Genomic DNA, 15,296 nt, shown 5'->3' with positions numbered 1-15,296 from the left:
AAAAGACTTATTATAGTATATACATATTTCTGAAATTGGCGTGCGTTATAGTATTTTCTTTGAGCCAGAACATGATTTACTTTCTTCCAGCCAAAACATGCTGCATATTACCATTATAGTTTCGTCTTAAATCAAACTTTATATTAACCAAGTTTTTATAGAAAACTATGAACCTTTACAAATCAAAACCATTAGATTTATCACAAGATATATTTCTATATGATACAAATTCAGTATTGAAAAAGGTCATATATTTTTTATAAAGTTGGTCAGTGTGTTTGACTTCACAAAATATCTACTTCCTCCTGTTTTTTCAGTCCGAATATTAGTTGTGTTTGAAATCAAAATTTATGTACCTTGACAAAAATATATAGAAAAAATATTAACACATACAATACCAAATCAATACCATTAAATTCATCATTGAATATATTTTCACATTATATAGATTTGTTATTGTAATTGCTCATATATTTTTTCTATAAACTTGGTCAAACTTTATAAAGTTTGACTTCAATGAAAGCTAATATGCTGACTAAATTAAAACAAAGCAAGTAATATGCACTATATTATGGCACAGGAGAATAACATAGTTCAAATAATACAAATGTAATTTAAACTACTTTTAACTCAAAAATAAAGTGACTAGTTCCTTGAAGTAAGCAATTATCATTATTGGTTCCTTTGTTGTCTACTCGTAGTGTCAAAAACACTCTTATATTATGGGACGGAGGGAGTAATTAAGTTTTCATATAAGTTAAAACTGTCCCGTAAGAAACTATTTTTCACACAAGTTAAAACTGTGTCCAGTAAAAATACAATTTTCACACAAATTAAAACCAGAACAGTCTCCACTAACGCAGCATGAAACTAGCCACGATTTAAGTGCTTCAATAACGGTGTATAATGGTTCAGTAAAAATCTGAGCTCCAATATAAGATGGAAGTATTTCCCTTTTCTTCCAGAACATCTTTTTGGCTATAAAAAGGAGAGAAGGCAAGCTACTGGGAGGGAGTCAACAGGACAGGGAGCTGGCGTCTGACATATTTACTGAACCATGCATGTGAAAAGATATTGAACCAAAGAACAGTCAAAAACTTGAATAGCAGCCAACAGCTCAATTTCGACCAGTTATTCTGCTGTCTAACTTTATCCTTTTCGAGCCGTTCTGTTGCTCCTGCTGCCTTGAAGTGGCAGATGAGTCATGTAGAAACGTGCAATTAGCTCCGTTGCGACACCCTCTCGGGCCGTTGAAGTAGGCACATGGTCTTGTTGGCCTCGTTTTCGTATCTCTGTTCACCATAGAAGCACCGTTCATAGCATCAATACCATTAGTTTGGGGAGGAACAGATTGATGGTACATTCCAAACTGCCTTCCATGTTGTTCAAATGATTCCTGCCTCTCACCACCATGCTGATGGATAAGGGTTTTGTAATAGTTGATAGCCCTTGGTGGAGCACCTGAAAAATTCATAGCTGGACTACTTGAACCCGGTGGATAACTCATAGCTGGATTTGAACCCGGTGCATGACTCATAGCTGGATTTGAGCCCAATGGATGACTCATAGCTGGATTTGAACCCGGTGGATGACTCATAGCTGGATTTGACCCCGGTGGACGACTCATAGGTGGATTTGAACCCGGTGGACGACTCATAGGTGGATTGGAACCTGGTGGACGACTCATAGGTGGATTTGAACCTGGTGGATGACTCATAGGTGGATTTGAACCTGGTCGATGATTCATAGCTGCCGGTGGAAGATTCATAGCTGGACTAGAACCGGGTGGATGATTCATGGGAACTGGAGGATATCCTTGAGGCGGTCGATTCATCATTGGCCGTGGGGCCATTGGTGATGGAGGTGGCAGGGTGGAATTTGTGTTCTGGAAAGTTGTCATATGATTGGAATATGAGGCAGGGGCAGTCATTGTCATTTGGGGGGGTGGACACGGTGGCATTGGGGCAACAACAGAACTACTAGTAGATTGTTCATTTCTAATTTGGTTGTATTCTTTCATTAACCTCTCAACTTGTACAGGATCACTTAGTATTTTAACAAGTAGATCTCGGTCAACCATACTTCCCTTTTGGTTGCTCTGCATTATTGCAGTGTATGCAGCAGAGGCTGCAGCCAACACATCAGCTTCAACGCCAGTGGATCCACCAGGCTGCTGTTGTGCAGGAGTAATTGGAGTATTTGACACTTGCAGCCCATTGATTTCTGCAGGGCCATAGTTATCGAACTGATGGTAATCGTTTGGTTGATCAAGCAATGGTCCTTCCGACTGATCTGAAGCATCATCATCTTCGACAGGGATCACAGGAACCAATGGGGTTCCGGAGTCATCATAATGGGAGTCTTTCACATCAGGAGAAACAAATGGGCTGGATTGGCACAAAGAGCTTATATGAATAACAAATATGAAGCGTCAAAAAGGAGAATCTGTAAACATATATGAGAAGCTTGCTTACTTTGGAGGAATGTTCGATGCACGTGGATAAATAGCCTCAAGCACTCCAAACATTCTCTCATTTTGTACAGCAATCTCCCTGCTTTCTTCTCCAGAGGCAAGGTGCCAGTTTGGGTTCAGCAATATCTGAAACCAAGACAATATAGAAAAATGAGACGATATTGAAAATATCTAGAAAGTTTGTGCAACACGGCAGTCTAAATCATGAGTCTTACATGTGGTGGGCATTTCCACCTAATAAGAGGAATTTGAGATATGTCAATTTTGAGGTCATTGGTTGGCTGCAGTGACTCAAAACCCGGAGGCAGGGAATCATCTGAACTCGGGCTAGCAGCATGCATTAAGGATGCTGAGCCTTTTGCTTGGAGATTGTCTTGAGGTCTTAATCCAGCTTGAGAAGGGGAATCCTCAGATATGAACAGCCTTACCTGACAGATTAACAAATATGTCAAGTGGTGTTAATATTTACATTTTACAATGTTTTAGTGACAGGAAACGAAAAATCTATGCTAACTCACTGCGTTCGGATAATTACTATACAAAAACTGATACAAAGAACACCTTGAACCTAATTAACTATTCTCTTCAGGACTGATACAAAGCACACCTTGAACCTATAGCACTACCCATAAAAAATTTCTTGAATCGGGAAGAAGGTGTACGGCTGACTGTATATCCAACTAACAATATTTTACAGAATAAGAAAATAGCCAATGTTTATGGACAAATAATCACATACTGTTTGTTCATTGCATAGATGTGATGAATGGTGTCTATAAAATTTAATTGGAATCAGGTAAGAGAGATGATTTTCTTCTAACTCTTCACAGAATCCCGATTCAGGATTTCATATAATTCTTAAGAAATTAATAGTAGCATAATCAGGGCACTCTGATCTCAAGAAAAATAATATTAGCACAATCAGGGCACTCAGATCTCAAACAAAACAAAATGAGATTTTGAGGAGCGGTTCAGTGAAATATTAGTGCAGTTTAGACCTTTTTCAATGTAAATCAGGTAATATAGAAGATGATTTTCTTCAGCCTTACCACAACGTATGTTCAGGACTTTATACTATCTACAACAAAAGAAATGTAGCTCAATCAAGGTATTCTAATGTCCAAGAAATTTAAAGCAGATTTTGAGGACAGGTTCTGTCATATATGATAATACCAGTAAAATTCTATAGGCAGAACAACCGCTTGAGATTTTTATATGGATAAGTAGTGCAAGCTAAGAAATGATGCTAGATACCATGAAGTGAAGGCTTTCAACAACACACACTGAAAATCATATAAACGATTTACACATAGTGCAGCAGCAAATGGATTGATATGACTAGAACAAAAATACATATATGCACATATGCACATTTTCCTGTCATCGCAAGCATATGCTGTAAAGCTGTAACGAATGTGAGCCAAGAAAGATATGTATGATCCAGGGAGTCAATGACTAGACTTATCAACCTAAACTTAGCATCATAGTGCATAGCACACATGTAAAAGGCTGATCTATGAGCGAAAAATCGAGTAATGGCAAGCATGAGTGCAAAGTAACTTCTTTTTGCGGGGAGAGTACAAAGTAACTGACAAGACAATAATCAAGCAATGACAAGTACGAACAAGAAATCTTTGGTTTTGCAGATATAAAAATGCAATCACTTAGGGATGGTAACTGAGAAGACAAGCTTCCATATAGTAGTTGTATATAATGGTCCCTTGGCTTCAGCTAATAAATGCATTATCTCATTAAATAATGGTATCTCATGCTGAACAATGAGTAAAGTGAACTTCACCATTGGTACTTTATAGCATATACAAAGAATTTTGCTGAATAAATGGCCATCTAATGCCTCTAGCTCCAGAAAAACAATGTGATAAATTATAAGAGCTTCACATGGTTTAACAGGACAAACAACGTTCTTTAACAGAAAACAGGAGAACCTAGTGAATCACTAATTTCTGAATGAACTTAAATTAAAATTGTGCCATCTGATTGTTTGCATTCTTGTTTTACTATAGGCTGCATTTACCCATATCTTTTGTTTTCTGCATGCTATATTCAATTTCCAATGATTAAGCTCAGGCATATTACCAGTCCTCCAGAACAAATATGCTGCTGGGCTATTGTGTTTATTTTTGTGTAAATCTAGATTCTGTTGCATTCTAAACTTCAAACATGTGCATTAGCACAGGCTATGCATACTGTTTATTATAACTTAATTTGTGTAGACAGACAGTGCTAATTTGATGAACTGGCATTATTATGTAGAAGTGAAGCATGAGATATATTCTGTATTGCGCATCTAAAAATTTAAGGAACAACTCCCGCTTAAGAAAAATTGCAATGTTTACTCAAGGCTTTTGTCCCTGCTGGAGATCATGAATGGTAAACTATGAAATGATTGTCAGCCATCAGTGACAGTGTATTGCATGCATGATAGTACACCGACCGATCACTAGTTATTATTATTAATAGAGAGAATTTGGATTTATGGCATACACTGTAGTTTGAACAGGCTTAGTCAGCAAGAAAAATGTAACTGCACATGCCCGAGTTATGTGAATCCACTAATGATACCACGTGCTATACTGTTGCGCTAGGTGGTAGCAATATTCAGCATAATACTGTGGTTATACTGCTTGATATATGTTGGCATTGGCTCATGAAACAGGATAATGTTGAATTGACAGTTTAATCAATCAACTACTCGTTAACCACAGAGAATGTTGAAACAAAAGATATACATGATAGCGAAGGAAGATTAAATGTGATACTGTATAATTTTGTCTAAAATACGTGCTATATGATACCAAATTCACAGGTGGTGTCATGTTGTTACTAGATGCAATTGTTTAGTGTTTCACTCATCATTCACATTGGAGTTCCCCTTTGCTTGTCTCCCCCCACATTGTCTGCATCCTGATGCTGTTCGATACAGACATATGCAGAGGTTGTTCAATTAATCGCGTTTTGTTCTGTCGTCTGTTAATCACGCACCGAAATTATTATCTGCTATGAGCATCTGTATATCCGTGTCAGCAGCGCCAGCAATTCCGCCACGTTTGCAGAACGAAATCCACATCTCATTCTATTCCGCTGCGCTTACTGGATACACAAAACCTAGATGCGTCGTCATCGTTTGTTTTACACACAGCTCCTCCACGCATCTCGCATCTCCAAAGAGAATAAAACAAAAACAAAAGCATACAGCAGGATCGTATCTCACGCGACAACAGATTAAATCATTCGCCAAACAAATCGTGACGCACGCAATCAAGCCAAAAATCCGCAAAAGGCGACGAACGGGTCCTGGAGCGCGAATCCGTGTCCTCGCGCCCGGTGGATTGAACTAGTAGAATCATCAAGTGTTTGTTGGTGGCAGTACCTTGCAGAGGCTGGGTCCGGTGGCCCACGAAACGCGCCGCGACCGCCGCGACCCCATCGTCGCTACCCCCCGCAACAAAACCGAATCGAATCCGATCTAGACGAGACGAGACGCGCGCGCGCGGAACACCCTACGCCGCAGCAGCAGGGCGATCGACAGAACGGACGGGAGGGCTCGCGGTCGGGGCCGCCTAGGGTTATCCCCTGCCTCCGCGTCCCGGCGGCGGCGGCGGATTTGGAGGGAGGGGGGAGGAGTCGGGAGACGGGAGGTGGTGAAGAGGCGGGGTGGAGGATGTGGTGGCTGGCGTCGGCACCGCTCTGCCCGCTGCCCCTTTGTTATTTGTCGTCGCGTCGATTTGCGTTTCTTTCTTTTCCCCCTTGTGTTTTCTCCTTTATAAGTTCGCGTGCAGCCTCCCACCCCACCGAGCCGAGCCGAGATCGACGCTGCCACGATTTGATTTAATCCGAACACAAACCTAAACCTAACCTGACCCTAAATCCAGGCCAGATCGTGTGAAGTTACCAGGTTGCCCTCCACCTATCAGCTCGCCCCGAGGGCAAATACGTAATCGGTCCGCTACGATCCGTAACCGGTAGGTCATGCAAGACGGCGCGTAATTTTACCATAGTTGGTTAGCAGATTGAGCAAGGTCCATGAGACGTACAGTACTATACTGCTTGACAGAAGCAGATTAGTCGGAGGTTAGCGTTTTAAGGAGGCGTACTGGACAGGAACTCCTCCTTGACAGGGACCTGCTGCTTATGATGATGATGATGAAAGTGCCCAGTTTGGGTGGGTTCCTGCCATCATCACCGTGGCGGCACTGTATTTTCAGCGTGCCCTGTGCCCCCCTCCCCTGACTTTGATTCGCTGACTTTGTGCCTTATTTTACTTTATCATCTCAGTCTCAGCCTGGTGGGGCTCCTTTCATTCAACTTTCGAACGCTTTGCTGGTAACAGAGGTAACCCTACGTGGCTACATGTATGTAACCTCCACCTGAAGAAACCAGAAACCACAATCCTGTGGGGATCGCCGCGAAGCATCTTCAGAGTTCTGAAAGCTGCGATACAGGATTCTGGACATGCCTAAGCGCTACAAGTGCCCTGCCCACAGGCTCAACCACGCAGACGGGACACTGATCAAAGCACTTCCAGCTGGCTCTCTGAAAAGCACACTAGGCGCCATCGGCTGCCAGCTTGCTTCATTTCCAGATAACAACCATGTCACGTCGTCGCAACTTGCAACGGCCAAGACAATGACACGGCACGGGAAGCCAGTCATCTCGATCCACATTTCAAGTCACGGCGCATGCCACCGCATAAGCAGTTGAGAGTCCAGCTAGACTCACTTCAGACCATACATCACAAACAGTTATTACAGATCAAAGATCAGAGGGTTGTATTCTCCTATCAGTACCAAACCATACCATGAATACAGCGCTGTTCGTTCGGCAAACCTACTCTTGGTATCGATCAAATGCCAGCATGCCACAACAGCACAAAATGAGGCCCCCCAAAGGGCCTGACGAACCAGCCTCGTTCGTCTATCGCTTCTTAAAACCGTACTTCTTGCGCTCGTAGAAGAGGTCGGTCTTGGCGCTCCCCAGGTTCACGATCTTGGGGCACCCGTCGCGGTCCTTCTCCTGCTGCGTGCACTCCTTGCAGTAGTAGGCGTCCGAGATGCCCACCCCTCCGCAGATGACGCACCTCCCCTGGAACGAGCCGTAGTTGCACTCGTCACAGACGCGGACGAGGGTGCAGGGGCGCACGTATGAGTCGCAGATGACGCACTTGCCGTCGCACTTCTCACACAGGCGGCCGATGGCGATGCCGGGCTGCTTCCGGCACATGATCAGATCGGGGTGATGCTTCGCCATGGCTGTCGGATGCTGCTAGCCTGTGAAAACCAGGAGCACATTGCTTGTCAGAATCTAGTCATCTTAGGGTGTCAGCAAAAGAAATTAAATGGTAAAAGCATCCCTAAGAGAAATAAACGCACTAACTCAGCTGACTGCAGCATTGGATGTAGCATCAGGAGAAGCAAATTGCTAATGCGCAAAAGAAATACTGTAAAATGGTAAAGCATCGAATCAAAAGGTAAATTGTTTATTTGGTCACTGGAGCTTTGGACGTAGCATCTCGAGAAGAAGCAAATTCTTATTTGTTGAACTTGCAACCAGTGGCAACTTAAGGTGCCCCCCCCCCCCCCCCCCCTCCCTCTCCCTCCTGGCATAGAAACAAACAAGGTAACATTCCTAAACATTGAAATTAGCATAAGAACAGAACAGAACAGATTGCTCTGAGAGAAAAGGAAGTATACCACTAGAATTCATAATCAACAATTTCAAATATCGGCCAGTTAATCGGCATCTCGGTCAGTGAATCGCTATTCGGTGGGTCACCGAATAGCCAATTAACTGATTTATCGTCTGATTAACTGCACAATTCGCCCATTTATCCCCTACTCAGCACCCGACTGATATAGTACCAGTTACCGATATCCTGAACATTGATTCAACCATGACAGTATGATTTCAAATTCAACCCCATCATTCCAACGCCTTCATTTACTGTCATCAGGTTCCATGGGATAATTAAAACAGATACAGTGGGTATGGTTGCAAATTGTGTGTTTGCTGCTTTCTACAGAAGCCACATCATAGCACACATTTTCACCAACTAGCAGTGGAGCTAGAAATGTATGACAGCAGGAGAACTAAAAAAAAATGAATGCCACCCCACAATACACCATTTAGATTCAGAGGTTGTAAATCTTAGATATACAAAATTTGACGTTGGAAGCTGATCCGAAACATTTCCATCCAGATCAGTTACCTGGTTATGCGTAGTTTCTTGTTGACGACTTGAAGTTAGGGGTGAAAAAATTCTATCATAAACACAACTATGGCGCCCCTACCACAATTACACCCATATCAAAGCAGATTGAACAATGCCCCTACCACAACTATATCCAATATAATTTAAAATGGATACAGATTCAAAATCTTTCAAGACAATCGAATGTTGTAAAGACTAAAGAAGTAAAGGGCACGAATTCGAAGTGTATCTCATCAATTTGATATGCACAACATCTTATGGTCAACAGCATAATTCCAGTACAAGAAATTTATATATCATGATCATGCCATTACTTTCCATTGACAATATAAAAAATTAACAACATACAATTATTTTAGGGCACTACCAATAACATGAATACAGCATACATATAGGAGATACCAGCATATGACATTAATTACTTCACTGATTGCTACTTCAGTTCCCACCAAATAAATTTTATAGCATGTGTTCCAGCCATCCAGGTCACTCGAGCCAGCATAATGTAAGCAAGCACAAAGCAAATAGCATTTGTTCTAGTCCCAGTTCCAGCCTCCTAGATCACTAGCCAACATAACATAAATGTACTACTGTATTATACAGTATTATAGCCCCCTAAACCTCTCGCTAACGAAACCGAAGTTACAGATGACACCGCAAATTGCTTGTGACGGTGTTTCAATTTGCGGCCATCCAAACCATCTGAAGCTTAGTGTACTGAATCTGGAGAACAGGACCCCTACTTGCCGGTGCTTAAGAGGGCTAGGGCTGGTGCAGAAGGACGCGCGCCACCCCCAAGCTCTGGCGACTGGCCTAAGGGTCGACGGGAGCAGCAGGGACAAGCGTCCGAGCAGAAATCGCCGGAGCGGAGCAAAAAACCTAGGGGATGCATATGCTTCAAGTGGCGGAACGGGACCATAGATACAGGAGAAGCTCCAGGGTTCAGTCCCCACGTACCTTCGGAAGGATGAGCTCGCTGCGGCGGCGGTTACTCCTTGCTCCCCGCAGGCGACGCGCCGAGACCAGAGACGACGTCGACGAGACGAGGCGGGCGGAATAGATTCTGGCGGCGGCGGCGGCCGATGCGGCTAGAAGCTTGCAGATAAAAGACGGAGAGGTGCGCCACGATGGGGATCGCCGTCCATATCGCCCGATAGCCCGATCGGACGGCTACCAGTGACCTGCGCGGTCCAGCGTATTTTGTTCTCCTTGGGCTGGGTCCCACCTGTCGGCCTCTCAACACCTTGGGGGTCCCCTGTTAACCACTTAACCCCTTCTCCAGTGGCACCGCATCTTCCCCGAGCGCCACCGCCGCCGGAGGGACCCGCGCTGAGTCCCGAGCCAATCGCGCTCTACGGCGGAGAGGCGATGGACTCGGCGGGAGCGTCGAAGGCCGAGGAGGAGGTGGCCGCTTACCAGAGCAGCGAGGCCAAGCAGGCGAGGCTGCAGTCCATGCTCGCGGCGCTCCTCGACGACCCCATTCTGGCCGACGTCCCGAGGAAGCCCTCGCTGGCGGACGTGGACACGCTCATCAACCTCGAGCTCGGCAGCGCCATGAGGGTGACCGTCGTCAAGCTGGACAACACCTCGTTCGGTATAATATGGCCCTCTTCGAACCCCGCCCACATTTTTGTACAAATATCTTACCGTGCGTCTATCCCCATCTCAATTCGTCTTACTCTTGTGGTGATAAAGACGTCGCGGTGTTGAACACGGCTACGCTCAAGGATTTGAAGCTGGCTATCAGGAAGAAGATAACTGAGATAGAGCAAGGCCAGATGGGCCATCGTCACATCTCATGGTAAGTGATAGTCAGATTTATTTGTCTGAAACTGTGGACGGATGAATTCTGACATCCATGCCTCTAATTGATTCATGCTAACATGTGTTGATCTAATTAGTTGACATCCTTCGAAATGCTGCCGATTTGTCTTTGCTATTTAATACATCCTATGATGGGCACTAAGGCACTGTTGATCCACCAAAATTTGCTTAGTTTAGATGGGCGTGATTATCTAAATAAGCTGAGGGTCACAAGATGTATGGTATTAACCTGAATTCTTAGTAGGCTCGAGATGTTGAGAATCCTAGCTGAAGTCGTGTTTTAGTTTGACTTTGCACTGTGTATTGAATAGCTGAATGTGTGTACATAAGGTTATTCAAGCCTGCTTGAATTAGATTTCCCTGTATTAGTGTCTTTCAGTTAAACTAAAGAGAACATAATGTTCCAAGATTGACTTCTAGAAATAGTTTAAGCTCAGTAAAGAAAGAAACTGCTGACTAAATTTGCCCTACGATTATCTCAGAGTGCATGAGCCTGTTATTTGTACACTGTTTGCATCAACACCTACAAATTATTCAAGCCTGTTTGAATTAGATTCCCTTGTATTAGTGTCTTCAGTTAAACTAAAGAGAACATAGTGTTCCAAGATTGACTTATATAAATAGTTTAAGCTCAGTATAGAAAGAAACTGCTGACTAAATTTGCCTTACGGTTATCTCAGAGTGCATGAGCCTGTTATTTGTACACTGTTTGCATCAACACCTACAAATTATCAAGAACATTCTAAATTAAGACCCCATTTTCTGGACTCCAAACTTCTGCTATGTGGTTGTAAGCCCATCTAGGAGTACACTGTTTGCCAGTCAGATATGACAATAGCACTCTTGCAAACAACTCCTGGCATTGACAGTACACTTAATGTTCTCCAAAATGCCGCCAATGTATCTTTGATATTTAATCTCTGCCAAGATGATTGATCAGACACTCATGATCCACGATAGGTGCCATGATCCAAATAAGCTGAAGGTCACAAGATATATGAGACTGAACCGAATTCTGAATTACCTCGAGACACTCAGAATCCAAGCTGGAGCTTATTCTGATTTTTAGTTTGATTTTGCATTGAACTTGACCTGTTTGGTATTGACTAGCTAACTGTGTACACAAGGTTAGTCAAACCCATTCGAATTAAGGTCCCTATCTTAAATTATCTATTTCAGTTAAGCTAGGGAGAATATAATGTTCGAAGATTGTCGTCTTAAAGTAGTATGAGCTCAACATAGAAAGAAATTTGTCTCTAAGATGTTACACTGGTATTCTAAATTCTAAACTAGGATCCCATTTCCGTGACTCCATGAAGCTTCAGTCATGTTGTTATTAGTTTATCTAGGACAGTACATCATTTGCCTGTCTGATATAACGAGAGCACACACTGCAAAGAGTTCTTGGCATCAGTATTTGTTAACGCTAAGTTGTCAGAAAGTATTATACCTATTTTCATCCGAGAAAGGCTACTGTGTGTAGTATGATGATTGTTGTGCTGTTAAAATAAACTGTAGATTTGGGAAGGCTCAACTAATTTATTGATGTGCAGACAGAACATTACTAGATGCTGGGAAAAAAATTACGAGCCCATATATGAGTTCTGTAATTAAAAAGCTTCAGCTGCATGAGTGTAAAACTAGTAGAGATCCTACCTTATTGATGTTAGCTATGGTTAATAATATGGCCTTCTAAGTTCTATCACAATGTTAGCTCTTCAGCTGTATAATAGCTGACAGGCATGTATTGAATTCCCCAAAAGTGCCAACTTGGTATCCATGTCTTCTTGAATTATGTAGTTCCAAAGCATCGGGATTTGGTTCTTAGCACAAGTTGTATGTCTAAGCTACATGTGCAACATTTTCTGCATTTTATCATCTGGCTCTACTATTTTATCCATAAATATAATTATTATTTTTATCCATTTCTCTATTAAGAACTGACGTACTCCCGCCGTTTCAAAATAAGTGTCGTGGTTTTAGTTCAAAAAATTGAACTAAAACCATGACACTTAGTTTGAAATGGAGGGTGTACTTTTTCATGGCATCTCAACCTTTTCTTTGTCAATATCTCCATTTGTTAAGGATACCAAGAATTTCCAAACTCCTCTGTAAGTATTAATGTTTGACCCAGGAAGCATATTTGGGAGAACTACTGCCTGACACATCAGAGTGAGAAGTTGATAGATGACAATTCTGCACTTTCTTCTTACGACATTCGTAATAATTCCAAGGTATATAAAAAATAACATATTTTTTTCATTTCAGTTTTCTGGAAGTTTTTACTATGCGTAGCAGCATGTGAAACCTCTTTGGGGAACAACCCATCTCTTTATGGTACATGCATATTTAACTTTTTGGATGAAAAAAATGTATATGCTTCTTTCTTAAGTTGGCCTAGTGGAATCTGCATTACCAAATAAGATAGTTTGACCTCCACTGCATCTAAATCTGAGAAAAGTTTGAGAACTAAACCGTACCTCAACCAAACCTGCATGAATAAACGTGGCAACCCAAACCAAACTAAACTCAGTTTATATATATGTCAGCCCAACGAAAACCAAACCAACTTGACTTTCCACCCAAATTGAACTGAAACCTAGTGCTTACCTGTGGTTGAAGGCAGTTGCCGAAATGGTTTGAAAACCATTCGAGTACTAAATAATAACCATTGTCCTATGGCACACCCCCGCCTCTTCTTCAACTACCTTATCACCGCCGCCTCTTCCTCCTCGCACCCCTGCCTCTGCTCCCTCGCCTCCCCGCCCTCGCGCTCGCGCAACGCGGGCCCGCCGCCGCCGGCCCGCTTGACTCCTACGCGCTCTGCTCTGCGCTCCGCCACGCCTCCGCGGCCCAAGCGGGTCCCCTAAGCGTGCTCGCCGCGAGGTCCGGGTGGCTCGGCAGCGTCTTCGTGTCCTGCACGCTCGCCGCGTCCTACGGCGGGTCCGGCTCTGGAGTTCGCGAGGAGGTTTCGTGAGTTTGGGCTGCCGGCTGATGGGTACACGATGACGGACGTGGGGAGGGCCTGCGGAGAGACGACGAATGCTGATCTGGGCGGCGGGCGGCCGCAGAGGCCAATCTGATGAGTGGCGCGGCGACGGCGACCGCAGAGACGGGGCCGGGGAGCTGAACGTGAGCGACGCTTGACGGCAGCGGCTATGGAGGCCAGTCCGGCAAGCCGCGGGTGACGATGGCGGCCACGGAGGCAGGTCCAGAGAGCCGCGCGCGAGCGGCGCTCGACGGCAATGGCCGCGGAGGCAGGTCCAGAGCCGCACGTGAGCGGCGCTCGACGACAGTGGCCGTGGAGGCCAGTCCGGCAAGCCGTGCGCGATGGTAGCTCCGGCAAAGGCGGGGCCAGCGAGCTACGGGCGAGCTGCTCCGGCGAAGGCGAGGACGACGTGCCAAGCGCGAGCGGCAGCAGTTGAGGTCCGATGGGCTGAGAAGAATGGGCTCGAGGTTTACAAACAGAACCAACGTCAAGAACCGGGCATGAACTACGGGTCTAAACTTTTTGGAGCTGGACCTGTTGAGGCCTATAACCGACCATACCCAACCATTTGCTATAAGAAACCAAACTGAACCAAACTCTTTTCAGAGTCAGCCTATTAACACCTGAACCAAACGAACCCGTCAGCAGAAACCAAACCGATACACCCGGTTAATCCAAAACTATTCTCAGATTTGACTGCATCCACTTACAGAGATAGTGTTACCAGATATGTCAGGTAGCAGCTAAAGATGTATGAACTGAATAAAGTGTTGTGACTCTGTTTCTGCCCTCTCCTGTACTAGGTTTGTTTCTCACCGCACGTCATGTCGAGGGTGCATCAGAAGCATTCTAGGAGAAGAAAACACCGTTTCTTCCACGGGCTTAGCAGGAGGATGTGATCCCACCTCGTGATTTGTGATCGGAGAAGCCCTTGCGACCAGTGGGGAGCGATCACTTCCAAAACGAAGAATGCTCCAAGATTTAGCTATGGCGACGAAACGGGGTAGAATTTCGCGGAAGCAATCCACTGATTCGTTGATGGCATGCAGGAGTTGCAGAAGATTGTGCGCGCTTGGGAAAAGCAGTTGGTACGTAGTGCACGGGCACGTCAGCTAATGTGTGTTGTAAATTCGAAGCTACTGGTTTGGTCGTGTAATTTGCCAGTGGGAAGTGCACTTCACAATATGTTGTAATGCACTTCAGGTTATCTATCTGCAGGCTTTTGCAGGTCAGCTAGCTCTGGTAAACTACTGACTGCTTCATTTTTGGTTCAGAGGATCAAGTCGTAACTCTGCTCGTTTTTACTCAAGCCATGCCCATGGCGCATAGTAATTGCAGCCCTTGGTGTTCTACAGCAGCCAATTAAGCAAATAAAAAAATACGCCATGCAAACATAGCAATGGTTAAAAAAAAGCATGGTTTGTAAGATGAAAATTTCAAGCCTTGTGCCCAAAACCAACAGACCAGCCTGACCCAAGTCAGGACCAAAATGTGTTGACTGGAAACTGATTCTTTTCTTGGAACCGACATTCCCCCAGCAACTCAACCGGCGTGGTCCCAGGGCACACAGCCACACACATCCCAAATGCTGAAGTGATAAAACTGGCATGCATGACTGTAATGGGCACATATGGACAGAGAAAAGTATGCCCCAGCTGAAGACAACCACAGTTCTGCCTCCTCCTCATGTGAAATCAGGCTGGAGGATAACTTTTTCCTCTATCTGGAAGGGCACCAACGGGAGAGACAAGACAAGGTTGACACCAATGGTGCTACCTCCT

General features: G+C 44.2%; 2 protein-coding genes across 4 annotated transcripts; one reads left to right on the top strand and one right to left on the bottom strand.

The window, feature by feature from the left end:
• Positions 1-771: 771 nt before the first annotated feature.
• On the bottom strand, positions 772-9,823 carry LOC109746152 (PHD finger-like domain-containing protein 5A). Of its 3 annotated transcripts, XM_073509090.1 has the most exons (7): positions 9,660-9,823; positions 7,431-7,761; positions 5,586-5,653; positions 3,728-3,756; positions 2,689-2,901; positions 2,475-2,599; positions 772-2,387 (listed from the first exon to the last, which is right to left on the bottom strand). In XM_073509090.1, the coding sequence occupies exons 2-7, from the start codon at positions 7,739-7,741 to the stop codon at positions 1,118-1,120; spliced, it is 2,016 nt and encodes a 671-aa protein (XP_073365191.1). In that variant the 5' UTR covers positions 7,742-7,761; positions 9,660-9,823; the 3' UTR covers positions 772-1,117. The 3 variants fall into 3 exon arrangements, with proteins under 3 accessions (XP_073365191.1, XP_020160870.1, XP_073365190.1); XM_020305281.4 differs by lacking the exons at positions 3,728-3,756; positions 5,586-5,653; positions 7,431-7,761; positions 9,660-9,823 and adding an exon at positions 5,865-6,227; XM_073509089.1 differs by lacking the exons at positions 772-2,387; positions 2,475-2,599; positions 2,689-2,901; positions 3,728-3,756; positions 5,586-5,653 and adding an exon at positions 9,446-9,581 and having other exon boundaries at positions 7,187-7,761; positions 9,660-9,783.
• A 151-nt stretch (positions 9,824-9,974) lies between these two features.
• Positions 9,975-14,782, top strand: LOC109746154 (U11/U12 small nuclear ribonucleoprotein 25 kDa protein). Its single transcript, XM_020305282.4, has 4 exons — positions 9,975-10,296; positions 10,398-10,503; positions 12,661-12,760; positions 14,319-14,782. The coding sequence occupies exons 1-4, from the start codon at positions 10,071-10,073 to the stop codon at positions 14,412-14,414; spliced, it is 528 nt and encodes a 175-aa protein (XP_020160871.1). The 5' UTR covers positions 9,975-10,070; the 3' UTR covers positions 14,415-14,782.
• The last annotated feature ends 514 nt before the right edge of the window (positions 14,783-15,296 follow it).

The sequence above is a fragment of the Aegilops tauschii genome, chromosome 2 (assembly GCF_002575655.3).
Source record: "Aegilops tauschii subsp. strangulata cultivar AL8/78 chromosome 2, Aet v6.0, whole genome shotgun sequence".
NCBI lineage: Eukaryota > Viridiplantae > Streptophyta > Magnoliopsida > Poales > Poaceae > Aegilops > Aegilops tauschii.
This window is presented reverse-complemented; position numbering and strand designations above follow the sequence as displayed.

What these genes read in the sequence shown, in the direction of transcription:
- LOC109746152 (XM_073509090.1), bottom strand. Translation starts at nt 7,741, where the DNA reads ATGGCGAAGCATCACCCCGATCTGATCATGTGCCGGAAGCAGCCCGGC. An exon ending in ATCTAGGTTTTGTGTATCCA is followed by an intron (nt 3,757 to 5,585) that starts GTAAGCGCAGCG and finishes TATGATTTTCAG; the next exon opens with TGTGTGTTGTTGAAAGCCTT. An exon ending in GGTGGAAATGCCCACCACAT is followed by an intron (nt 2,600 to 2,688) that starts GTAAGACTCATG and finishes TCTTGGTTTCAG; the next exon opens with ATATTGCTGAACCCAAACTG.
- LOC109746154 (XM_020305282.4), top strand. Translation starts at nt 10,071, where the DNA reads ATGGACTCGGCGGGAGCGTCGAAGGCCGAGGAGGAGGTGGCCGCTTAC. An exon ending in GCTGGACAACACCTCGTTCG is followed by an intron (nt 10,297 to 10,397) that starts GTATAATATGGC and finishes GTGGTGATAAAG; the next exon opens with ACGTCGCGGTGTTGAACACG. An exon ending in GGCCATCGTCACATCTCATG is followed by an intron (nt 10,504 to 12,660) that starts GTAAGTGATAGT and finishes TGTTTGACCCAG; the next exon opens with GAAGCATATTTGGGAGAACT.